The sequence below is a fragment of the Perca fluviatilis genome, chromosome 19 (assembly GCF_010015445.1).
Source record: "Perca fluviatilis chromosome 19, GENO_Pfluv_1.0, whole genome shotgun sequence".
Taxonomy (NCBI): domain Eukaryota; kingdom Metazoa; phylum Chordata; class Actinopteri; order Perciformes; family Percidae; genus Perca; species Perca fluviatilis.
The window spans coordinates 31,309,574-31,336,961 of record NC_053130.1 but is presented as its reverse complement, the minus strand read 5'-3'; the positions used below and the strand labels follow the sequence as shown (position 1 = coordinate 31,336,961).

Genomic DNA, 27,388 nt, shown 5'->3' with positions numbered 1-27,388 from the left:
TCCAATGACTCTGAAGCTGTTCAGTTAAGGTAAATTAAGCTAAAAAAAACTGCATAGTTCCCCTTTAAGTATGACGAATACTAGTCACACTGAAAAATTCTCATTCTATTTCTGGAGTCGTTGGAGTTGTTGTTGATACATGAGCTGTAAGTTTTCATAATGGTCAGAATTTTTTTCGGAAGATGTCCCGCCAGACACCCAGTATATACTGCAAATGTACAAATATTGCAATACTTTAATCATATAGACTCAATCACCACTGTGTTACTTCCTTCAGTGATATATAGTAACTTAACAGACATTTATTTGAATGAAAGTCTTTCGATTACAATTTACATGCTTTAAAAATTACAGCTAGCCTGTATTCCGTCACAGTTTACATGCTTAAACAAAACATTTCATTGCTTGCTAGCTAACTAAAAAGTCAGTTAATTAGCCTGTAGCTATTCTTAAACAAAACATTTCATTGCTTGCTAGCTATATAAAACATCAGTTAATTAGCCTGTAGCTATTCTTAAACAAAACAGTTAATGGTTTGCTTGCCGGGTAAAAGGTCAGTCAGTTAGCCTGTAGCTTTTCCTTAGCAAAACAAAACATTAGCTACATTGTTTGCTAGCTAGTTAAAAAGGTAGCCTACTGTTACTTATGAGACGACAGAGAAATTCAGCTTTGCAGCTTCTCCTCTCTGGTTGCCAAAACAACCAGACACAAGAACAGTTTCTTCCCACAGGCTTTCACTATGATTAAAGCCCGAGACACACCAAGCCGATAATCGGCCGTTGTTCTGTCCGGCGTGGTCAGTGACTCAAGTCTGTTCGGTGTGTTCCGTGCCGTCGTCCGTCCGAGGGGCCGTCGGCCTTCATTTTGGCCGATTTGACATGTATAATCAGATAAAACTAAAGTCATGCTTTTTTCAAATTCAAAATTTAAATCAAATCTGCCCTCAATCCTCACTTCTCATGGTACAAAAATTGAATGTGTATCTAAGTACAGATATCTTGGTATTTTAATTGATGAATCTATTTCTTTTACCCTTCATATTGAGCAGCTAGCTAAAAGATTAAAACTTAAATTAGGGTTTTATTTCAGAATCAAATCCTGCCTCTCGTTCGAATCTAGAAAGAGGCTGGTCAATGCCACTTTTATGTCTGTACTTGACTATGGTGATGTTTTATACATGCATGCTTCCTCTAAAAGTTTACATGCACTGGACACTGTACTCCATGGAGCTCTGAGGTTCATCACTGGTATGAAAGCCCTCACTCACCACTGTGATCTATATGAACGTGTTGGATGGCCTTCTTTAACAACACGGAGACTTCAACACTGGCATACTCTCATATACAAGGCTATTTTAGGTCTCCTTCCATCCTACCTTCTGACCTATATCAATGTAAACAGTACTGGGACTTACAATCTTCGTTCCCCGGATCTTTTTCTTTATGTCTGTTCCTAAGGTTAGAACTGAGCTGGGGAAAAAGGCATTTAAGTTTGCTGCTCCCTCTGCATGGAACAAGTTACAGAAATCCCTGAAACTTACTAAACTGGTCTCAGTGGTCGCTTTTAAGAGGATGTTGTTTGACTTGGAGGGAATGACATCTGGCTGTAGATGTTTTACCTGATGTGTTTAGTATTCTGGTTGACTCTGAGGGATTTGCTGTTTCAGTTGTTTTATGTTCTTAGTGTTTTTGTGTATTTTGTATTGGCATGTATGTGTGGTTGTACTGCTGCTTGCCTTGGCCAGGACACTCTTGAAAAAGAGATTTTTAATCTCAACGAGTTTCTTCCTGGTTAAATAAAGGTTAAAAAAAAAAGAAGTAAGATAAACAACATAGCAAGAGAATATAATTATTTTTAGGCTGATAACAATTTTGTTAAAAACAATACTTTTGTGCTTGATTTCGTTTTTTTAACTGTATTAGGTGAAAATACTTAAAACAAGAATCTATCAATAGAACGATTTTCACAACTAAGAAAATTCACTTCTTTCATTTCTAACAAGTGTCTCAGTCCAGTGTACAAATCCTACCGTTACACCCCCACGCCAGTAGGAGAAGACAGTGCCTTTGCTCTCAGGTGACCGATTCAAGTCCTGTCATGACTTCCGTTTACAACACCGGTACACACACCTGGCTAAACACCTAGGCCACGCAATCGGCTAGTTTTAAACGGGCACTGCAGAAAAAATTCCCTGAACATTACTGCTGTGATGTAACGACGCGTACTTGCTTGCTCAACAGCTTTGACCGAAGGGAAGTTATTTAGGGCAGCAATGTTCAGGGAGAAAACCAAATGCTTTGCACATCCAACTACAACTGTCTCATATCAATAAGTAAGGAATTTAGGTAATATTGACTTAGGTAATTTTGAAAAATAAAAGAGGCCTATTTAAAACTTATTTTTTTAAAGTGCTGTATAAATGGAGTAAGAATGCATAGCCTACTACTACTACTACTACTACTACTACTACTACTACTACTAATAATAATAATATTAATATTAATATTAATATTAATATTAATATTAATATTAATAATAATCTAAATCTAAATCTTAAACCATGGTATAGTAAAATGTTTGACCTTTTCCTTAAATGTATTCCATTTGTATGAATCAATACTGCTAGTCTTTTTATAAAAGACTAACAACATTGATTTTGACATTCCTCAGTAAAAGCCACCATACTGAACGTAAAATGAGGCTATTTTACAAATATATCATCGCATATATTTTCTATATATCTAATTTTTTTATAGACAGTAAGTTGAACGTAGACTGCTTCAATAGTTCTATTTTATTTTGAAAGTGTAATTGTCATTTCCTGAAAGGGAGGTTGCTTCTTCTGATCTTTATTACCCTACTGCTCGCCCTCGATGATATTTTGGTGCGAAGCTCCTTCGTTATTTGCCTTCTTGTGCTAGCGGTATGATTTATATTATCTGTGCATGCAGGCTTTCGTGTCGCCTATAACGTTAGCTTTCCGTTAAGCTGTAAGCAAATAGGTCAGTCTTCAGGGTAAGTAGGTGCACTGAGTATTTTCATTAAGCAAACTATTAAGTACATTTTTGAGTTGTATACGTAGCCCTGGGTCGGTTGTTTTAACGTTACCGGTTGACGGTGCAGATATTAGCCAAAAGTAGCCAATACATCTTGCTCGGCTTACGTTATAACGTTACTCAACCTTCATGTGTCTCGTCAATTCAACATACCGATACACAGCTCACCAAGTGGCTCTCCTTTCATATATTTTCAAATATATTTGTATCCTGTAACTGAGCCAACTGTTTTAATAAAACGCTAGGTTAATGTAGTTTAACGCTAACCCAGACTGTAAAAGATTTAGCCCATGGGGGGTTGCGCGAGACCACGTTACAAGGCAAGGCAAGGCGAGGCAAGGAAAGGCAGCTTTATTTGTATAGCACATTTCAGCAACAGGGCAATTCAACTGCTTTACATAAAAACATTAAAGAGCAGTTCAAAACAGATAATATACGAGAATAAAAGTTACAGTGCAGTTTAAGAAATTAAACATTAAAGAGCAGTTCAGAACAGTTAAAAGCAGATAAAATACGAGATTTTAGGCTGCTAGTATGGGACTAGGCTCGTTCGAGATGAACTGCGCCTCAAAAATCCGCTGTCAAGTCGGACAGTTTTCCAGCCGTTTCCAGCAGCCTTCAGGCTGAACAGGAAGTCACAGAAACGCTGTGGTGCGATTCCGATTTAATAAAATGTTATCAGACCCATATATCAGCTCCTACACTGTTGTTTTTATTATGATAGAGTAGCTGTCAAAATGCTCTACATGCGATCTGTTGCTGATTTACACTGTAGATCTGTAATCTTGCGGTTAGTCAAACAAACATTACGGAGTTTAGTGTGAAATTCGTGTTGGACCTGAGACAGGCTTTATTGGCTGAGGCAATACCAATCTTTTTATCTAAGTTACTATCTAGTGAAGAAACACAACATTTATTACAGATGTTTTTTTTTAATGTCAGAAATGAGATCGAGAACAATCAATGAGGGCTTTTATTTATTTATTTGGATATTACCATTGGTGTGAAGTAAGTAAGTACATTACTTAAGTAGTTTGCTGTACTTAAGTACAAATTTGAGGTACTTGCAACGTTACTTGACTCGAGTATTTCCATTTTATGCTACTTATAGCCTACTGCTACATCTCAGAGGCAAATATTGTACTTTTTCCTCCACTATACATTTGTCTGGCAGCTTCAGTTGCTATTTACTTTACTCATTTACCCATTTCATAATCTTTCATACCTAAAAGATTTACTGAACTTAATTTGATATAGTGTCTTTGGAAACTTACAGTTGGGCAAAACAGGCAGTAATACAGGAAATAAAACTCACATGATCATGTTACACGTAGCTTCTTTAACACAAGTTTCTACATCCTGTGTTACATCTTATCTCTCCAAATTTCCTTCTCAGGTGATTGACATGTTTCCAGTAGTGGTGGTCCATGGTGGGGCGGGTCATATCCCAAAGGAGCGGTCAGAAAACTCCACTTCAGGGGTGCGCTCAGCAACCCGAGCAGGGTACACCATCCTCCAGAGAGGGGGCAGCAGCATGGACGCTGTGGTAGAGGCTGTGACCCAGCTGGAGAATAACCCCTCCTTTAATGCAGGTAATGTAAAAATGAGGTGTACATTTAGTAATCCACATAGCCAAATCTGCATGTTTTGCACATGTTCTATAGGCTTACATCTGTTATGTATTTGTCAGGGTAAAACAGTTGATTGGCCAGTCGCTTGCCCGTTCAGTCAGTTGTTTGTAATTGGACGCTAGCGTTAGGTGCTACACTATCTAATGTCGATTAGAAATGGAGTTCTTTAACGTCAACGACCACTGGCACCCGCCACAAAGAGTCCACACAGCTGTGGACCTTCAGTAGCTGCTGCAGCAACTCAAACCCAGCCAGATCAGAGCTGCTGCCTGGCTGGGTTCTAGTTGCTGCAGCCCCAACTCGACCCCAGTTGCAGCTGCAGCAGATGCTGTTTGCTCTCCTGCTGGCAAAGTAGTCTCCTAGAGGCTGGGAGTGAAGCGGAGGGGCCGCAGGGTGCGCTAATTGTCATATACGGTAGTTAGAATGCACCTGCTCATATACTGTGGTATGTACAGTAGTACCCAAAAAACGTGTGTGTCACTGTTCACTTGTTACCTGCATCGGGAGTTCAGAGTAAAGAAGACACAGAGTCACCAACAAGCCAATAAGCACACAAAACACTACATAAAGCCTAACCGAGGGAATGATGGTAACGGAAATTGCGGGAATCTTAAAGATGAAAATTGCCCGGCGCAACCAAAATTGTGTCACCAAATTGGACATTGGAGCAGAGTGTGCAGGAATAGGAGAGCAGTGACTGAGTGAGGTCACTGAGCAGCAGCAGTCGTATTTCCTTGGGCCAGTGAACAAAGCCGCTAATGGGTCATCAGAGAAGCTGTCAAGCTGCTGGTGGGCTCCACTCCGGTTGAGTTCAAAATTGACACGGGCCGATGTGAACGTCCTCTGTGAAGAGACCTACCACTCTCTCATCCCCAAAAGACCACTTGAGCCTGCAGCCATCCCATTGGCTAGCCCAGGTGGAGAGCTGCATGGGACAGTTCCAGAGCATGGTAACCAGAGATGGGAAGTAACAAAGTACAAATACTTCGTTACTGTACTCAAGTAGATTTTTCAGATATTTTTACTTTACTATTTATTTTTATATATATTTTTATTTTGTATTTTTACTTTTACTCCTTACATTTTAACAAGAATATCGATACTTTCTACTCCTTACATTTTAGAAAATTGGCTCGTTACTTTAGTTTTGTACAAAAGGTCGTCTATCAGGAGTGATTGTGAGTGCACGTCGGAAAATAGCGGACACGCTACTTTACACCGGCGAAGGTTGCGCGCCACCACACACGAAGAAAAAGTGAGAGAAAAGAGGATAAATCAGTTGAGATGGTGTGTGTGCGTCCTTGAGAACCGTAAGTCGTATAACTTATGTTGTCAGTTAATGTAAGCCTGTTGTTGTATTGGTCTATATTTCTTGCAAACTTAAAGTAAGTTAGCTAGTGATTTGGTTGTTTGTGTTCACCTTTTAGCTAGGTTGCACGTTGCTTGATCTTATTAAAGCATCAAAAGAGATGCTTTTAACAGACACACCTGGGGCAAAGTTGGAAACCAGAATCAGCTTTAAATATAGTCCTAATCTAGTCCTCACTAACAAGTTTCAAATCATTTCACTGGAGTTACCGTTATTATTTTTCGTGTCATCAATACCGAATTCAATCTAATTGGATCTAATTGGATGGGAATATACTGTACGTTGCACTTGATGCAGCGACTCGACAGATTCAGCGGCATTCATTTGCGGCAAATCATTGTGGCTTGATGGTGGTAACGTTATCACTAGTAGTATGGATGTTTGTTTATTGTCTGTTTAGTAATTCATATTGAATCTTTTATTTTCATTCCAGAAGCCATATTCGAGCACACACACACATACATGTAGATTCCTTTAAATGTTAAGGGGGAGATTAAAAAAGAGAAACTGGATCTGTGAATTCTATCTTACTACTCAGTCAGAATCTTATTAACATGGAGTCCCAGTCTCTGTCACAATAATCATATATGTCATGTTTTAGGCCTATTGGCAGACATCCATTTAAAATGTAGGCAATGGCATAAAAAGAGTCCACTGAAATTTCTCAGCTACCACTCTAGTTAGATTTGTGTGGTCCAGGCAGCTTTTCATAAAAAATTGTATTCATTCGTAGAGACTACTTTTACTTTTATACTTTAAATTTCCAAGCCTGTACTTTGTTACTTTAACTTGAGTAAAGAAGTTAAATCTGTACTTCTACTTTTACCAGAGTATTTTTTAACACAAATATCTGTACTTCTACTTGAGTACGGGAAGTGAGTACTTTTGCCTTCTCTGATGGTAACCTATAAAGGAAAGACTCACCCACTCACAGCATATGTTGTACGCGGAAACGCTGTCAATAATCTTCTCAGCAGGCTGCTTTCCGTGACGATGAACCTGGTGAAGAGGGTGGAGGAGACTGTGTGCAGCACAGGACATTTACAGGCATACGGCGAGCATGGGACACTAAAGACTAGAATACAGCTGAAAAACAATGCTCAGCCTTACGCCGTACACACAGCCAGGTGCATGCCACTTCCCATGCTGCAAAAGGTCAAAGAGGAACTCCAGAGGATGGAGAGAAATGGCATCATCGAGAGGGTGACACAGCCTACCAACTGGTCTGCACCCATGGTGCCAGTCTTGAAAAAAAGCACAGGTAAAGCCAGCATCTGTGTCGACCTCAAGAGGCTGAATGAGGCTGTTAAAGAGAACTATACATCCTGCCTACCACAGACGAAATCACAGCAAAACTAAGTGGGGCCACAGTCTATTCATCACTCTATGCTGCTAGTGGGTTTTTCCAAATGCCACTGCACCCAGACAGCTGTAGGCTCACTACTTTTATTACACCATTTGGCAGGTTTAGTTTCAAGAGGCTACCTTTTGGAATAACTAGCACGCCCAAAATGTTTCAGAGGAAGATGATTGATACTCTGCAAGGGTTAGAGGGTATTGAGGTCTTTATGGACAATATGCTCATCCATGGAGCCACAGTGGACGAACGTGACCGGCACCTCGAGAAAGTCATGCAGCGCATCGAGACAGCTGGATTGAAGCTCAACCGTGAAAAATCAGGCAAAGTCAGCTGCGATTCCTTGGGCACCTCATCGACAAGTCCGGGATCCAGCCTGACCCAGATAAAATTGAAGCTATACAGCAGCTGCCACCATCAACCAGCGTACACAAGCTGAAAAGGATCCTGGGGATGGTGAATTATCTGGGAATATATATCCCCAACCTCTCCACAGTAGGACAGCCACTGTATGAGCTCCTGAAAAACAAGAATGCGTGGACATGGGGTCACGCACAACAAACTGCTTTTGAGCACATGAAGCAGCTACTCACGACAGCACCAGTTCTTGCCTACTACGATGTGAAGAAGCCCACTGCTGTGTTGGCAGATGCAAGCAGTTATGGACAGGAGGTTGTGCTCCTCCAGCTCCATGGACAGCAATGGAAACCGGTTGTGTACTGCTCCAGACACCTCACTGAGGCAGAAACACGCTACGCTCTGATTGAGAAGGAAAGTCTGGCTGGCGTGTGGGCGTGCCAAAAGTTCTACAGATACCTCTGTGGGCTGGAACAATTCAAACTAGTAACCGACCACAAGCCGTTAGTGCCTCTCATTAACAACCGCAGCCTGGACAACGTGCCGTTGCAATGTCAGCGTCTTCTGATGAGACTGATGAAATTCAACCCGGTAGCAGCGTATGCTCCAGGTAAAACTCTGGTTGTTGAAAGCTAAGCAGGTGTATTACTACAACCATCGCCACGGAGCCCGGCCCTTACCTGTCCTGCAGCCAGGAGATGCAGTCCGATGCAAGTTGGATCATGAAAAGGTGTGGACGTTGCCAGCAGTGATCTCTGGCGAGAGCGTCAATCCGAGATCTGGGAAATATTCAGGTTACTACAATATGAACACGAAGAGGAAACGCACCAGATGTATGTTATTTGAATAAAATAATTTTACTTTGAATATCCACTTCTCCTCTTCATTGTGGCAAATTAGCTATGTTGCATACTTTAAAAACAATAACTGTTATTATTGATTGCTCTTTTTTTTTTAACCAAAATACACAATATTGATTCACGATGACAATCAACATTTTCAGTTTACAAAGAGCGAGTGAAGGCAGAAGTGTCATGGCCTTGACTCAGTGAAACTAGCTGGCCTTTCATCTACAGTACATGCCAAAAGTTTGGACACACTTTCTCATTCAATGTGTTTCCTTTATTTTCATGACTATTTACATTGTAGATTCTCACTGAAGGCATCAAAACTATGAATGAACACATATGGAATTATGTCACTGCAGGATGCTGTGGTAGCCATACTGGTTGCAGTATGCCTTCAATTTTGAATAAATCCCCAACATTGTCACAGCAAAGCACCATCACACCTCCTCCTCCATGCTTCACGGTGGGAACCAGGCATGTAGAATCCATCCGTTCACCTTTTCTGCGTCGCACAAAGACACGGCGGTTGGAACCAAAGATCTCAAATTTGGACTCATCAGACCAAAGCACAGATTTCCACTGGTCTAATGTCCATTCCTTGTGTTTCCTGGCCCAAACAAATCTTTTCTGCTTGTTGCCTCTCCTTAGCAGTGGTTTCCTAGCAGCTACTTGACCATGAAGGCCTGATTCGCGCAGTCTCCTCTTAACAGTTGTTCTCGAGATGTGTCTGCTGCTAGAACTCTGTATGGCATTCATCTGGTCTCTAATCTGAGCTGCTGTTAACTTGCGATTTCTGAGGCTGGTGACTCGGATGAACTTATCCTCAGCAGCAGAGGTGACTCTTGGTCTTCCTTTCCTGGGGCGGTCCTCATGTGAGCCAGTTCCGTTGTAGCGCTTGATGGTTTTTGCGACAGCACTTGGGGACACATTCAAAGTTTTCGCAATTTTCCGGACTGACTGACCTTCATTTGTTAAAGTAATGATGGCCACTCATTTCTCTTTACTTTGCTGATTGGTTCTTGCCGTAATATGAATTCTAACAGTTGTCCAATAGGGCTGTCGGCTGTGTATCAACCTGACTTCTGCACAACACAACTGATGGTCCCAACCCCATTTAATAAGGGAAAAAATTCCAATAATTAACCCTGACAAGGCACACCTGTGAAGTGAAAACCATTTCAGGTGACTACCTCGTGAAGCTCATTGAGAGAACACCAAGGGTTTGCAGCGCTATCAAAAAAGCAAAGGGTGGCTACTTTGAGGAATCTAAAATATAAGACATGTTTTCAGTTAATTCACACTTTTTTGTTAAGTACATCATTCCATATGTGTTCATTCATAGTTTTGATGCCTTCAGTGAGAATCTACAATGTAAATAGTCATGAAAATAAAGAAAACGCATTGAATGAGAAGGTGTGTCCAAACTTTTGGCCTGTACTGTAAATTAAAACAAGTGTTACTCTATAAAAACTATGAATTATAAATTCAACTAAATTTACTGAGCTCATATTTGTAGATGCAAAATAGTTTTTGTTGTTTGGATGAATCATTACCATGTATATCCGATTCATAAATTAACAATTTGGAAAAGGTAAAACCCTGATCTACTGGCCCAGGGGACTCAGTAGGTTATGCTGTTACTTATTTTTTGTCATACTTTTAATTTTCATATTAATCATTTCTGGCTGCACTCCCCCAGAGTCATTTGACGAGCACGGCTTGACCCTGTCAAACGAAGCGTAGTCTTCCTCCATAGCGCTGCGGAGGAGGATCTGGCTAGTCCACACAGCATTCCAGGATGGGAGAAAAACATGCTCTGGTTTATTTCCATTTCTTGAAACTAATCACAATCATCTTGGGCGGCGCTAAGTGCTTGATCGAGTAACAGTGCCTCTGCAAAATAGCTGGAACATGTCAAAGGTTGTTTTAGTCGTGCATTAGAAAACTCAGACTGGACAGATAGCTAGCTGTCTCGATTTACCCTGTGGAGATCTGAGGAGCAGTTAAACATAGTCCTCGTAAATCGACCAAAGTTTAAAATGCCAACACAAAGAAAGTGGAACATCCGGCCGAAATGAAGGACATCCCGCGGATCTTCCGGCGGCACCTGAACAATCCCGGAAATGAAACCCCGTTGATATAGACTACACAAAGCGTAGCTCATATCTCTTTACATAAATATTTTTTTCTACTACTATGGGCCAACAGTTAACATAGAAACGATTACACATACATGTAAATGCCCTCTGTAAATGGTGCCCTGCTGGTAGGTTTTACAACGTGACCTACTTTCACTTAGGAAGTACACGCCGAATTTAGCTTTATCACGGTAACCCCCGAGGTAAGATAAGTTGATACGACCCCGTCCCGTGCATACTCAGCTGTCTGACGGCTCCAGCATTAGCTTAGCCCAGCACAGACCCTGCAGGTAACTGGTTCCAACTAGCCTACTGCTCCGAATTGATTACAACAGTGAAAAGCCAACATGTTCCTATTTACATGTTGTGATTTGTAGAGTCACAGCGTGTACAAAAAAACAACGTAACATGAGACACAGCCGTCTTCTATCCATAAACAAACCGGGAACTATATATTCTCAGACAGGCTTGCTGCAAGCATATCACTCCGCCCAAGTACTATATTCTTCCGCCTGAGAATATAGTTCCCGGTTTGTTTACGGTTAGAAGATGGCTGTGTCTCATGTTACGTAGTTTTTTTGTACACGCTGTGACTACAAATCACAACATGTAAATAGGAACATGTTGGCGTTATTTTGTCACTTATTCGGAGCAGTAGGATTACTGGAACCATTCACCTGCCTGTTCTGTTATGGGCTGATGCCGCTGGAGCCGTCAGACAGCTTTACAGCACGCACGGAGATGAGAAGGGTATGTATCGACTTGTCTAACTCTGGGGGTTACGGTGAATAAGCTAAATTCCCAATAAGTCGGCTTGTTCCTTAAGTACGGTTCAGTAAAGTCAATCAGATGTCCGTGATCTGCGTAACAACAGTACAGTGGGACGTTTGCCTTCAACAGAGCGACAGTAATAACCTAATATACCATCATTACGGAGTTTAAACTACATTCTCAGATATGTTTGCACTGAATAACGCATTCAATAAACAGAAACATAACTCTTGCAGCGCACATGAACAGATGCGCAATATTAGCTCACACATAAAATAGCACCCTCGTGAATTAGCCTACTGTTGCTAACGTACATTCATAAATCCTGCATAACATTGTCCCGTACCTACAGGACCTCAGACTTACTTATTGATGCACACGCAGAGTAGTGTCGACAAACTTAGTCCAATGAGGGGAGAAAGGAAAGTGTGATAGCGTTCCACATTAACGCTTTTTTCTCTCTCACTCGAGACCGCTGTGTCCAACATTACTAGAAGGTAGAGCAAGCTACAACTGACAGGGAGAGAGAGAGAGAATGTATCACTACAGCCAATCCAGTCTGCTCAAAGCGATGGTCTTTTTCACAAATAGGTTGCACGTAAAGGGGGAAAAAGTAGCTTCCACTTAAGGAGCCCTATGTCTTGTCTTTGTGTCTTTGCTAGTTTAAGACCGACGCACTTTCCCGTCCAGCGCCCGCGACTAGGATTAGTGTGTTTGACAGGGTGGGGGGCGTGGCATCACAATGGTGGTTCTCCATCGTGATGTCGGCCAGCCATCACGATGGACGATGATATCGTCCATCGGCACAACCCTAGTCATCCACTCTCTCTCCCCTTTTTAGGGTGAGCAACTGGAACAGTGACAGGATGTCATCACTCGCAAAGTCATGGCAACTAAATAAACAACCGGGCAAGTAATAATAATAATAATAAATTGAATTTATATAGCGCTTTTCATGGACTCAAAGTCGCTTTACAGGGCAGGGTAGATTATAAAAACATAACAAAACAAAACGAGCAAACAAAACAAGTAGAACAAAACAAGATACAGATGAAAAAGGGAGGGGGGCAGGTGGACTATGGGTAGGCTGAGGTGAAGAGATGGGTCTTGAGGCGGGACTGGAAGATGGTGAGGGACTCAGAGGTGCGGATCTCTTGGGGGAGGGAGTTCCAGAGCCTGGGAGCTGCTCTGGAGAAGGCTCTGTCCCCAAAACAGCGCAGGTTGGACTTTTGGATGGAGAGGAGACCGGCTGAGGTGGATCTGAGGGACCGTGAGGGTTGGTAAGGGGAGAGGAGGTCAGTGAGGTATGAGGGGGCCAGATGGTGGAGGGCTTTATAGGTGAGGACCAGGATTTTGTAGGTGATCCGGTGGGAAATGGGAAGCCAGTGGAGTTGTTTTAGGACTGGAGTGATGTGGTGCCAGGATTTGGAGCAGGTAATGAGGCGGGCGGCTGAGTTCTGGACCAGTTGGAGTCGGTTGATGTTGGTAGAGCTGATGCCGAGGAGAAGTGAGTTGCAGTAGTCCAGTCGGGAGGAGATGAAGGCGTGAATGAGTCTTTCAGCAGCGGGGGGTGTGAGAGAGGGTCTGATTTTGGCGATGTTGCGGAGGTGAAAGAAGGAGGTTTTAATGACTTGACGGATGTGAGGCTCAAGGGAGAGGGTGGAATCAAAGATAACGCCAAGGTTGCGGGCCTGGGGAGATGGGGAGACAATGGTGCCGTCGATGGTGAGAGTGGGGTTATTGGTTTTGCTGAGTGTGGATTTGGAGCCGATCAGAAGGAATTCTGTTTTGTCGCTGTTGAGTTTGAGGAAGTTGTGTTGCATCCAGGTTTTAATAGCTGACAGACAGGAGTTGATGTGGGAGAGGGGAGGATTGTGGGGGGATTTGGTGCTGAGGTAGATCTGGGTGTCGTCAGCATAGCAGTGGAAGTCCAGGTTGAAGTGGCGGAGTATCTGACCAAGAGGGAGGATGTAGATGATGAAGAGGAGGGGGCCAAGTACGGAGCCTTGGGGAACACCTTGAGTGACTGTGGCTGTGGCAGAGGTGTGGTTGTGGAGAGAGATGAAATGGGATCTGTTGGAAAGGTAGGAGTGGAGCCAGCTGAGTGCAGTACCGTCGATACCGAGGTCTTTGAGTCTGGTGAGCAGGATGTTATGGCTCACAGTATCGAAGGCTGCACTCAGGTCGAGGAGGATGAGGATGTTGAGGGAACCGGTGTCAGCAAAGGTGAGTACACTTGTCACTTAATCTTAGGCAAAGTGACAAACAGCTAAGAAAGCCGTGACGTGGACTCCCACTCATGCGGCTCCCGTGAAATATGACCGCTAAAGTTTGTTGGACAATAGCATTGTGGAGCCTGAATTTGATGAATTTACTGTTTATCAGACACGAGATGAGACAAGAAGCTAACGTTAGCGAACGCTGCGGTGATGGTCCCTCTGCCTCTGACTCCCCGCTGCAGGAGACGCTGTGTATTCCTCCGACACGCTGTATTAATGTTACTGTTTTAAAGCCGTTTTCCAGGTTGGTGGGGGTGCATACCGCTCAAACCAACATGAAAAACGTAGCTAGTAATGTTCACTCAGCGTTTAGTTTTGTTGTTAAACTGTGTGTAAAATGAGCGGTGGCGTTAAATCACAGGTTTCAGATAATGGCACCTTACAGTACCGTCTATTTGCTGGATGGTTTCAAGGTAACGGTCGGTAGCTAACATTAGCAGATAAGCCCGTTGACAGCGACATTGTTCATATTTTGGCACGTTTCTGAACGTAGTAGTGGTCATAGTTACTGAAAGTTTGATGTGAAATGCTAAAAAGAAACTATACGCTGTTTTTCGGGTAATGTTCATTTTTGACGTTCAACACCAAACTGAAAAGTCAAAATGGAGCGGCCTTTTGCTTCTAAACAGTGGAAATGGACATCTATATACAACCTTTTACTCTCCTCCTGAGTGCTCGGTTTGTTTCAGAGATGTATTAGAAGTATTTTTGTTTCTGTTTGTTTACATGATGCTTGGGTGCATCTACTGACGCAACAATATTTTCAGTGAGTGTCCGAAATCTCGTTTGGTCGTTCCCTATGTAGTTCACTATTTAATAAACACTATATAGGGAATTGTGAATGAGGGAACGGTTTCGAACACAGCTATAGTAGATTTTTTGAACATCAAAGCATGTAACCTATTCTAGTAGACCCCAAGAGTACAAAAATGACGCTGAAAAGTAGTTTAATAGGGGCTCTTTAAGAATAATATAGTGCCTGCTCTTTCCTGCTTTGCATCAAGATGGGGGGAGAGATCACTTTTATGATTATTGCATGAGTTTTCCTGTAGTTCCACAAATAGGCCAAATGTCACCTCTGTATACAAAGGTTTCTTTGTACCCGGAGGAAAGACTATCAAATAATTTCTCAAATCATATTTCAGGGTGTGGGTCTGTGCTGAACATTAAAGGAGAGGTGGAGATGGATGCCATTGTGATGGATGGGAAAACACTGGGTAGTGGTGCCGTGTCTGCTGTACGCAACATAGCCAACCCTATACAGCTAGCAAGACTGGTTATGGACAAGGTATGTACATTTAAATATGGGATGGGCAAGGCATAAAATTGTGAATTGTGTAAGAAGAACCAAAATAACATGCATTAACTAGAGGTGTGACGAGATATCGCGAGATTAAACGTGACGAGATTTCTCATCGAGGTAAAAAGTGTCTTGTGATGTCAGTACACAAGTGCAGAGCAGCAGCCTTGAAATTAGCTTAGAAAATCCCCCGCCCGTTCTCCAAAGTTGACTCTGAGTTTACTTTTACAGAGCGATAGCTGAAGAAAAAATCTGCCTGTAAAACCCAGCGTTAAAAAACGTTAGAGTACAGCCGCCATGACTTTTTTTTTTTTTTTTTTTTTTCTCTCTCTCTCTCTCTCTCTCTCTCTCTCTTTTTTTTTTTTTTTTTTTTTTTTTTTTTTTTTTTTTTCTCTCTCTCTCTCTCTCTTCCCCTGTCTTGGCAGAGACGCGTCCACAGCGTGCAGTTCACTGTGGCGTGTGCACACTACTCTCTTTTACTGTTAAAATGAGTCTTTACTTTTAATGATATTAAACAAAGAGAAATGTTCTCCTTTCGTCCTATAATGGTCATAAACTATACTAGAGTAGCCTACTTCCATGTATAGTGCTGCAATTAATAAAATGCAAAGGAGGAGAAAAGAGCATCTGTCTTTACAAAAATCATCTGTTGAGTGTTTGATGGTAGTTTATTTGTGCTTTAGAACGTAATCACTGTGAAACAATATTAAAATAAGCTTTGTTTCTCTCTGTTTACTGTACAATGACAAATTCAAGTACAAAAAATCTCAACAACTCAACTACTGCCAAAAAATGCTTAGTTATGTTGTAACCTTGGTTCTCTGAGTGAAGAGACACTCTCTCCTACATACATATGGAGTAAGTAACAGCGGAACTGTTAGTTATACAGGAGAGAAGCCAGTCATTTGAGTTTATGACAAAACCATTCAGTGCTCTGTTTTCATTTTGTGACTTTCGATTGAATAAAGGACTATTTTTCCAGTCTTATTTCTTCATTGTAGTTTTCTGTAAAATAGAGTTAAAATCTTGTCTCGATCTTGTGAACCCAATCTCGTGTCTCCTCTCGTGAGCTGGGTGTCTCCACACCCCTAGCCTTAACCATTGTTATGGCTGCAGTCTAGTTGAAAAGTGACCTCAAAACACAGCACCAGCCACTGTATCGCATATGTTTTGGCTCTGCCCAAAATCAACAGCTTTATATTCACAGAACAGATCTAGAACTTCTTTTTTTCAAAATCCATGGTTTGGTTCGAGTCATGGTTTTGAGTAAAGGATCAATTTAGATTAGCCCAAAAAAGGGGGGAATTTAAATGATTAATTAAAAATGTAATAACAATAACTTATAACAATAATAACATATTTCACCAGTAAATTGCTGTTTAACGACAAAAACAGATGAGAAAAGGGTATTTTACAATAACTTTGAATGCACCTTAAGGTTTATCAGTTTCACGTCAAAGCACCATTTAGTCTCGTCTGTTGTTTTACCGCCAATAGCAGTGGCCAAGTGCTTGTTTGTGTCTTTAGCAGCAGACTGTTGTACGTCCCGGTGTTGAAATCCTCTACAGTGAAATACAGTCACACTTTTACACCGTTTAGCTGTCAGCATTTTAACAGTGTTTAATCCAGTTACTAGCGAACAGTAGGCTAACATCAACGTTATCTGCTGCTGAGTGTAACGTTGCTATGTTAACTAGTGTGACATGCAGCAATGCTTCTGTTGCCTCCAACATCTGTTTTGGGGCATCAGAGAGCAGCACAGGCATTTAAGTGGCACCGAAATCCGTGTTGCTATTCAGTCCGGTAGACCCCAGTGCCGTATTAGCACCGGGGTTTGGTACCCAACCCCGGCTCTAAGCCCCCTATTCTCGGGTAACTCAACTACCAACTGCAGCTGATACGACGGAGCTGTAGCCGGCTCTATCAACTGATTATGATTTTACAATGAACCGTTCACGTGAACAGCATTGCCTGTATCTTTTTTTATTTATCAGCCTACTTTAAGTAACAGCTACAGTAACAATTTATATCACATTATTATTATTATGGTTAAACTTTGCAATTAATCACAACTTTGCAATTTGCATTCCGAACCGTGAGTGTTGAACCGTACGGACCACGGACCAACTATGGCCCGTTAAACCACTATTCTTTTCTGATATCCTAGAAATATTCATAGAACCTCTTGCCATAATAGCAATATTTCGCACGGTACTGTAGAATCTCTGTCTCAACCAAAGCGGTAGAAACATGATAGCCTGTGCTACGCTCTTGGCTAGAAGGCTTGAACTGCTCAAATGGAATTTATTTTGTATAGCCTAAAAAAAATAATAAAAAAATAGTATGAGATAAAAATAAAAATCTGTGTTTTCCGTGTACAAATAGGTTTTGTTATAAGTTCAAAGATGTGTTTTATAGACGTGAACTTTGATCTCTATTTCATCTCTTTGATCTCCATTTAAGACAGGTCATGCATGTCTGACCGCAGAGGGGGCCAATCAGTTTGCCCGGTCCATGGGTGTCCCTGAGGTGCCTCTAGAGTCCCTCATCACCGACTACTCTCGCATGCGCTGGAAAAAGAACCTGGCACCTGATGCCAACCCTGTGGAGTGCCAAATGTGAGTCATAACCGGTTTGGATTTACAGCAGTTTCAAATGAAACATGGCAAAACCATGTCCAAAAAAGTCAAGATGTCCATAACAACTTCTCAATCCACTCCTGCTTCATTATACACATCTTATATGTTGATTCATACTGTCTGTCATTTTAAGGTGATTGCACAGCAGTCAATCCTTTAACTGTCTCATCAGACCAGCTGACCAATCAGTAAACAGATTGAACAGATTGTGACAAGAGTTTCGTAAAAATCTCGCCATAGAATACACCTGGGGTTCCTTGCTCAAAACTCCTCTTGAAGCCTCCTCTCTCCTCGTCTCCTCAGAGACACATTTAAGCCAGTGGAACATCCTCAATGATGGCATGTTTTCCATTTCTGGTTTGAGGAAGGAGGACAGGAGGGAGGATAATTAGCTGAAAGAAAAGCCCCCACAGATTCTCCTGGACATAACTGAATACACTTCTGTATTGCCTCCTCATATCTCAGAACCCCCTGAAGTATCAAAGTCAACATTTATTGGAAAGTGGGACATTTCTGGAACATACTGAGCACACAATGGCAATTTGGATTAAGCAGCGGGAGAAGTTTGAGGACCTGGATGTTTGCACAGGTTGTTTTGCTGGGACTCTGGGTCATCATTGGAATTCCTTGTGATTGCTGTAACTCCCAGCTGACTACAGCTGCATTCTCCACAAAAGAGCAAGCTACACACTTTTCAGAGCCGAGAGCAGTGACTTGATACTCAAAAAAGTTTTTTTTTATAATAAAATGAAGTCAAACCTAATTCTATTTGTCCTGTATGTTTTGTTGTGTAGGGGGAAGATGGGCACGGTTGGAGCAGTGGCAGTCGATAGTGAGGGCAACGTAGCCTGTGCAACCTCCACTGGTGGGATGCTGAACAAGATGGAGGGACGGGTGGGCGACACACCCTGCATAGGTCAGTCCTCACACATATAGTTTGGAATGATATGCCTTTGAGAGAGAGAGAATGGACATCATAGTCTGACAACCGGGACCTTTGACCAGCATAAGTTCGGCATGTGTGGTTAATTAGTAAACAAAACCATGAGCTCTGTGTTTGCCAACAACATACTTTTCAACACTGCTGACGCATGTTGCAAAGTGCAACTATTTAGCCTTATGTTGGTGCTTGGCTTTGACTTTTTGTATTATATTGATATATTTTCAAAGAAGATATGGGATGAGACAATAAATATATTGACAAAGTTTGATGTTGCGTTACATAACCTATTTCTTCCGTAAAGCCGTGAAGCCGTGCCACTGTTTGCAACTCTCCTCTCTCAAACACTCCGCGTAACCCCGCCCCCACTCTCCTGCTGCGTCTGCCCGGCTCACTCGCTCACAACAGGGTCCAACAATAAGGATTGCCCAATGCCCCGGAGCCAGTAAAAAAGTTACATCGGGCCAGTAAATACAATCCACAGAAGTGGATTCTTGCTGCTTCAGGCCTGTCTAATCTGTCACTATCAATAAATAATATTGATAGTGTAATATAAATGGATTATACTTTCATGAGTCCGTGTCCAGCCTCACTCATTTAACAACAAAGGCTATCTGCTAAAAGATGACTCTGAAAACAAAAAGTTGAAACTACAATTGAGTCATCATCATGATGAAAATCACAAACATTGAAACAGAACATTGAAACAAAGAAATTATACCAGTTAAATAGTAATTTGCCTAAAAATGATATCCCAGGTAAGTGCAATACTAATTTGCTTAAAAATGATATTCCAGGTAAAATAGTAATTGGCCATTAGTCTGTTGGACAGAGTGGATCCTCTGCAGGATTCATGTCTGAACCTTTTAATGAATCATCCTTTGTCTGTTGTGTAAACCTCAGAGTGCTGTGGAGTTGATATTTACCGCTGCTACTCTTCCATAATAATGACGGCTTTGAACACTAACAGTATCAGTATGGAAAATTAGAACAATGTGGCAAGGTTGAATTATACTGTAGCCATGACCAGATTGTCAATAAAGTGTCAAAGTTTTTTAATGCCACTACAATGTATTTCTAAAGAAAAGCAGCTTCAGCATTATTCTCCCATCTAGTGAAATGGATGTGTAATTGCATCCCTATACTAACTGGTTTTATTTTCTGACACTATTAAAGGAAAAACCTGTTGAAAGAACAAACTGTAAATGTCTATTCTTTTCTGTTATATCGCCCATTTACCACAGTATGATTTAATTTCGATCTTACTGTATTGTCACATCTACACTACAAATAAACAACTTTGTAGCTAAAAAATGAATTAAATTTAACACTTAATTAGCATTTTCTTCTTAAATTGTCACTGCAGGGTGTGGCGGTTATGCTGACAACCAGGTGGGAGCAGTGTCAACTACAGGCCACGGAGAAGCCATCATGAAGGTTATTCTAGCCAGACTCATCCTGTTTCACATGGAGCAAGGTAACACACACACACACATTTTGCTTTTTCCATTGTTTTAAATTGTTACATTTTTCTTCTACACATTTTCAGCGCTTATTTCTACGTCCCATATTTTCTGATGTAAAACAAAAATGGAATCCTTTGTGCCTCTTAACAGACACAAAATGCAAGTTGGCCTTATTAAAGTCTCCTGCGAGGTACAGTCACGGCCTTTAATTCTCTCTCTTTCTCATAGTTAATATATATTAGGGATCGACCAATACTGGTTTGTTCAAGACCGATACCGATAATTAGAAGTTAATGATAACCGATATTCGGAACCGAGTCAAAATTGAGATTTTGGAATGTTACAAACTCCAACACAAAACTTTGTTGAAATGCTTTAAGCAATTATTTAATAAATTAGAAACGTTCAACATAATTATTTCCTGTGTAAAACCGTGCCTGTGTTTGCATCTCTCCTCTCACTCTCCGCGCAGCCTCGCCCCAACTCACAGGCTCTTCTGCAGCAGCGCTGGTCCACACTGCTGACATTTGTCTACAGTTTTAATTTTTATTAACACACCTGTATATTTTGTTAAGCATGAGAGGAAAACCTGTATTTGTACCTGTGTTTCCGCTGGTAACTTTCTGCAGCCCGCTAAAAACGCGACGAAAAACATGAAAGAACAGTAGTTACTGGATGTAACTAACTTAAGTTCTATGAAAAGGGGGTGAGTCAGCGCTTGCTGGACCCGGGGGAGAGATGTGACGCATGGCCAGATTATGATAGTTCATAAAAATACAGCGCAGTTACGATACAAAAATTACATACACAAGACGTTTGTAATGACGATGGCCTGCCAATGCGCATTTAACCCGCGCTGCCTGGACCCATTCATAATGAATCAGTCTTCACTCTGTGATTAGAGAATATGAATCTGTTCAGACACTTCACTGATAAACCAGAGAACTGTACAGTAACAATCGCTTTATGGTCAGTCCATCACACGCTCCCTCTCTTGTCTATGAGCGTCTCACTCTCTCACTCCCTGTGGCTTTGACTTACAGCTGAAGATTTAGTTTACTTTGTAAAAATACCGAGATACTATTTAGCATGTATCGCCATTAAGCCGAAAGATACTGAGATATGATTTTTGGCCCTAATTGATAGATTAATGAGGTTTACACAACAGGGAAGTTACGATGTTGGCTTATAAACTTAGGACAAAAGTGGATAGAAATTGGGGCGGCCTCTAGCTCACCCAGTAAGAGCGTTCGCGTGGGTTCGAATCCGACCTGCTGCCCTTTGCTGTGTGTCATCCACCATCTCTCTCCCCCTTTCATGTCTATCCACTGTCTCTGCTACTAATAAAGGGAAAAGCCCCAAAAAAAGAGAAACAAAAAAAAGTGGATAGAAATTAAATAATACATATTTGAGTAACCTTAACCTACCAAGAGTTATACAAAAAATACTAAATAAAAAAACAATTACTGCAGAGGAAATCAAACAAAAAATACAGGGACTGAAAGCAGGAAAATCTACAGGAGATGACGGATTACCAAACACATTTTATAAAAACAATTCTTAGGCAAATAACTCCTATACTATTACAATAATTGTATAATGCATTAGAGGGGAATGGGCATATACATGGCAATCCTCTATAATGTTGCACCGTTGGGCACTCTCAAATCCACCTCTATGCAGACGACACCATCCTGTACACATCCGGCCCCTCATTGGATAATGTGCTATCAAATCTCCAGAAGAGCTTCAATGCCATTCAGCGCTCCTTCCAAAACCTCCAATTACTTCTAAACTCTGGCAAAACCAATTTCATGCTTTTCAATCGATCACTGCCCACCCCTGCCCATCCGATTAGCATTGCCACACTCGATGGGTTGGAATTAGAAATTGTGGCAGTGTACAAATACTTACGTGTCTGGTTAGAAAGTTCCCTCTCCTTCCAGCAACACATAAACCACCTCCAATCTAAAGTTAAGTCTAGGATCAGTTATCTATTCCGCAACAGGGCCTCTTCACTCACACTTCCAAACTTGCTTTGGTGAAAATTACAATTTTACCAATTCTCGATTTCAGTAATGTTATTTACAGAACTGCCTCAAACTCTCCTGAAAAAAACTGGATGTTGTATACTACAATGCCATACATTTTGTGACCAGATTCCCTTATAACACCCACCACTGCAACCTCTATGCATTAGTTGGCTGGCCACACCTAACTCACTGGTACCAACTCATTTACAAGTCCGTGCTAAGCAAAGTCCCGCTGTACCTAAGCTCACTGATCACAATAGCCTTACCCACCCGCAACCTTCGCTCAAGCGGTTACATCTCCTTGGTCACCCCAAAAGTGCACACCTCCTTTGGCCACCACTCGTTCCAGTTCTCAGCTGCAAATGACTGGAATGTAGGGCTGGGCGATATGGAGGAAATCAAATATGATTATATTTTTGTCCCAGTAACTCAATATCAATATTGCGGCGATATTGTAGGGTTGACATTTGGTGCTTTAACAAAAATATTCACACAGAGATTTGTGGTAAATAATCATCAATAATGTGTATTTAATGACTAAGAGGCTAAAGACAAATAATAGAACATTCAGGTAAGGACATCACTTTCCTGTAATGCAGCCTTTAAAAACACCTTATGCCATATTACCATGTTACGATATCCAAAATCTGAGACGATATCTAGTCTCCTATCATGATATCGATATAATAACGATATCCAGCCCTACTGGAATGAATTACAAAAAACCCTGAAACTCAAAACCCTTATCCCACTAACTAACTTTAAAGCATGTCTGACTAAGCTCCTTTCCGATCACTGTACGTGCTAATTGTTCTCCATCATTCATGCATTGTTTTTATACACCCTATCCCACTGTCTTTGTCATACCCCTTTGCACATTTGCACATATCTGTTTACGCGCTTTTGCACTTTGCATCTGCCCTGGCATGCAAAACTGTATTTACTCCCCACCATTGTTGCAATACCTTGTTGTCATACCAGTTTTGCACATCTACTACACATATCTACACCTACTTCACTATTTAGACCACAACCTGCACTAACTGTATATTGAGTTTTTACTACATTTCAGCATTTAGATAGGTCTGTCTATTCATGTATATTGTGCTACGATTGATCAACATCACCATCTAGTCCACACTTTGCACAAACTGTACATTGACTCTTTACTTCTTCTCAGCATTTATCATTCATATATACTCTCTTTTTGTGTTTACTGTGTTACTGATCCACATCACTAACTAGATTACAATTTGCACTAACTGTATATTGACTTCACTACTTCTCAGCATTCATATAGACTATCTATTTATATATACTGCGTTATCCACATCACTAACTAGACCACAATTTAATTTGCACTATCAGTATTCTGACTCTTTACTACATCACAGCAGTGTTAGATTGTCTATTCATGTATATTGTGTTATCACCATACCACTTCCGCATATCCATCGACTTACTTGCCTCTCACTTTGCGCCGGCTGTGAAATGCCTACTTAATCTGTACTTATGTAGCCTATTGTATTCTGTTTTCTTGTACTATATTGAATGTGAAACTGTATGTTGTCTTGTACGCTTATGCTTTTCTTGGCCAGGTCGCCTTTGCAAATGAGAACCTGTTCTCAACGGCCTACCTGGTTAAATAAAAAAATAATAACAATAATAACAATCCTCTATAAAGAAGGGAAGGATGCTACAAGTGTTCCCTATACAGGCCCATATAACTGCTTAACACTGACTATAAAATAATATCAGCAATATTAGTCAATAAATCTAAAGGTCATAATTACAGAAATAATTGACAGATCAGTGTGGCTTTATTCCAGGAAGGCGTCTGGCAAGGCAAGTTATTTGTATCGCATAATTCATACACAAGGCAGCTCAAAGTGCTTTACAGAAGTATAGAAACACATTGTTAACATAAGTACATTCAAGAAACAAAGCACAATTACACAGACAATATTAGGTGAACAATACAAAAACATAATAGATTATGCTCAAAAGCAAAATCCAGATTTTTTAATACATTAGATGCGGAGAAGGCTTTTGATTTAGTGAGTTGGCCTTTCATGTTTAAGAGCCCAACAGTGTTGGCTTCAACAAGAAATTTTAACTATGGTTACAAGCAATTTACAGCAATCCAATTTCCAAAGTACAAACGACTGGCACACTGTCAGGAAGATTTACAATACAAAGAGGAACCAGGCTGGGAGAACTTCTCCTCCGTTTGATTTGCTATACTGTATATATTGAAGTGTTTGCAGTAGCAGTTAGACAAAATGTAGATATAAAATGTATACAGTTAGAAAAAGAAATGCACAAATTTAGCACTTTACGCGGAAAATATAATAATGTATCTTACATCACCAGAGGAATCAGTGCATAAACTAATGAAAAGTCTCAGGATATAAATAAAATAATAACAAATGTAAAGCCTTAACAATAGGAAACTACTATTTAAGACTACTATTGAACGCGGGTAGCTGTCGGCGAGTAGAGATGCAAAGGCATTTCTCAAAGCAGCCTGAAATTTGCATATACACAGAGGTCATTTGTTCTCAATCAGTGTTGTTGCAGTGACTTGGTTGACCACTGACATCTTGATGACACTTCTTTACTGATTTATAATCTAATTTCTTCTCTCCTCTGTTCTCAGGTCAGTCAGTAGAGGCTGCCAGTGATTTAGCTCTGGCCTACATGAAGTCCAGAGTAGGTGGGCTGGGTGGGGTGGTGACAGTGGACCCTCAGGGCCAATGGGCCGCTCGCTTCTCCAGTCTGCAGATGGCCTGGGCTGCAGCCCAGAAAGATACCCTGCACTATGGTCTGTACACTGGGGAACACTTCACCCAGAGCATCGATGACCCACTCTGATATAACCCAAACAGGTTTCATATTTGTAAGCTTAGATTTTGCACTGAATCAACAATAGTAATACTACTTGATACTCATACAAATATTGGTAAATACAATTTAAGGTATTCTGATGGTTAAACATTTTAGTATTGATTAATATTAATATTTTTGTAATTGTATTGATTGTGTTATAGAACTTAGTGAAGAAAACATACAGACAGGCTCAAGTGATTAGTTAGCCCCCATCATGAAATCCTCTCCAGCACCAGACATACATCTGCGTTTTGCCTATCAAGTCCGCCACTGGCAGTTCAGGGTGCTCCCATTTGGGTTCTCCCTATCTCCGAGGGTGTTCACCAGGTGCATGGCGGCAGCCCTTGCACCTCTGCAGTCTTCTGGGCACGAAGATCCTGCCGTACCTGGAAGACTGGCTGATCTGCGTGACCACGAGGCCAAGCTGGGCTTAAAGGTAAACTTAGATTTAAGTTGCCTAAACCCCTCTCAGACCACAACTTTCATTGGTGTGGCCTTAGACACGACAACCATGAGGGCCCGTCTGTCCCCTCTCCATGTGGAAAATATTATCCACTTACTTGCCCTCTTCCAAATGGGCGGATAATTGCCCTACGTCATGTTCCTGGATCTCTTGGGCAACATCAGTGTTGACCAGCAGAGGTGGCTGAACAGCTTCCACATGGACGCCAAGTGGCACAGACACCAGAAGCTCAGGGTTTCACAACAGTGCCTTCTCGGCCTGGCTACATGGAGGGGCATCCCTATGGACTCTGCCCCATCCAGATAAGAGATTGTCACCACAGATGCATGCCTTCAGGGTGGGGCTCAGTGTAGAAGAGCAGGACAGTTCAAGGACATTGCCCTTGTGCAAGACCGCACCAAACACATCCATGTTCTGGAGCTGCAAGTGGGGCACCTAGTTCTCAAGCACTTACTGCTGTACCTGAGAGGAAGGCATGTGCTTGTACGGTCAGACAACATTTTCGACCGTCTTCCATATCAACCACCAGGGTGGCACCAATTCTGCAAGGCTGCTGCAGGTGTCCCAGGACCTCCTGACGTGGGCAGCACCCCATCTGCCCAGCCTGCGAGCAGTGTATCTACTGGGAGACCAAAACCAGGTGGCAGACTTCCACTCCCATCACAAGCCTCTTCCAGGGGAGCAACACCTCCACCCAGAGGTGGTGCGTGCAATCTGGGACCTCTTTGGCAGAGCAGAGGTGGATCTCTTTACCTCAGAGACGTTGACCAACTGCCCCCTTTTGGTTCTCCCTGACAGAGATGTGGTCATCTAGGCCAGGATGCGCTGGCTCACCCTTGGTCCGAGGGTCTGCTGTATCTTAGATTTTTAAACTTTAACCAAATATAGAATGTTTCAAAATAATAATGAATAGGAAATTGATCACTGATTGAGTTTTTTTTTAGCAGAGTATTTCCAAATCAAATGAAATAAAAGTATTTTATGTGTATTTATGTATTTAATAACAGATAATCTGTAGTGTTGTACTGTAACACGGCCATCACTCCGTTTGTACCACAGCCAGTATTTGTGAAGTGCTGCTGATCAGATGATGATTGTCAATGCTGTGTGTTAGGAAAACACTGATTCTTGACAATAAATGCCTTTTAATCCCAGACCATTGTCAGTTTCATGCTTCATTTACCCATAGTCTGTGTGTAGAGGTGCACTAATGTGTTGAGCTCTGACTGTATGTGTTACCCTTTTGGATCCACTAGATGGGGCTGTTCAAATACAAGTCAACACTGAAACACAACACACAGGTTGCATGACTTTTCTTAAAGAATTTCTCATTCTCTCAAACCCTGAGACATTTTGTTTTGTTCTTTTGCTTTATATTAAAACATTTCAAAAACTTGAACTTGATTAACATTTACAATGATAAGGTATTTTGGATGGGAATAGATGTTTGCACACAGTCCTTTACAGCTTCAGCCTCTGGCACAGCTGCATTTTTGACCGGTCTTAGGCCTGAGATTACACTTTTTTTTCAGTTTAGTCAGGTCAAAACACAACTCAGCCAGAATGCACTGTCATTTGACACTTTGTATCCAGAGGTGGCAGCAGTATGTGATCGGGTTCATCTTTGCTGTGCAATTATAATTATATATATATAAATAAACTCTTGTTACTATTTATAGTTTGTCCTTAAGCTAAACCCACAGCAAGCTGAGCATAAAATGATGTGTATTCCCTTTTTTTCTCTCATCTTATTCCTTCCTCTCTCTCTCTCTCTCTCTCTCTTTTTTTTTTTTTTTTTTTTTTTTTTCCCTGCTTCTTTCTGTCCGTCCTTATCCATCCTTCCATTAGTTCC

General features: G+C 41.4%; 1 protein-coding gene across 5 annotated transcripts; it reads left to right on the top strand.

The window, feature by feature from the left end:
• Nucleotides 1-2,220: 2,220 nt before the first annotated feature.
• On the top strand, nucleotides 2,221-26,690 carry asrgl1 (asparaginase and isoaspartyl peptidase 1). 5 transcript variants are annotated; one of them, XM_039783813.1, is made up of 7 exons: nucleotides 2,221-2,332; nucleotides 4,453-4,648; nucleotides 14,952-15,094; nucleotides 17,570-17,724; nucleotides 18,540-18,661; nucleotides 20,052-20,162; nucleotides 24,844-26,690. In XM_039783813.1, exons 2-7 carry the CDS (start codon nucleotides 4,462-4,464, stop codon nucleotides 25,056-25,058), a joined length of 933 nt encoding a protein of 310 aa, XP_039639747.1. In that variant the 5' UTR covers nucleotides 2,221-2,332; nucleotides 4,453-4,461; the 3' UTR covers nucleotides 25,059-26,690. The 5 variants fall into 5 exon arrangements, with proteins under 5 accessions (XP_039639747.1, XP_039639746.1, XP_039639748.1 ...); XM_039783812.1 differs by lacking the exon at nucleotides 2,221-2,332 and adding an exon at nucleotides 2,804-2,884; XM_039783814.1 differs by lacking the exon at nucleotides 2,221-2,332 and adding an exon at nucleotides 2,835-2,923.
• The last annotated feature ends 698 nt before the right edge of the window (nucleotides 26,691-27,388 follow it).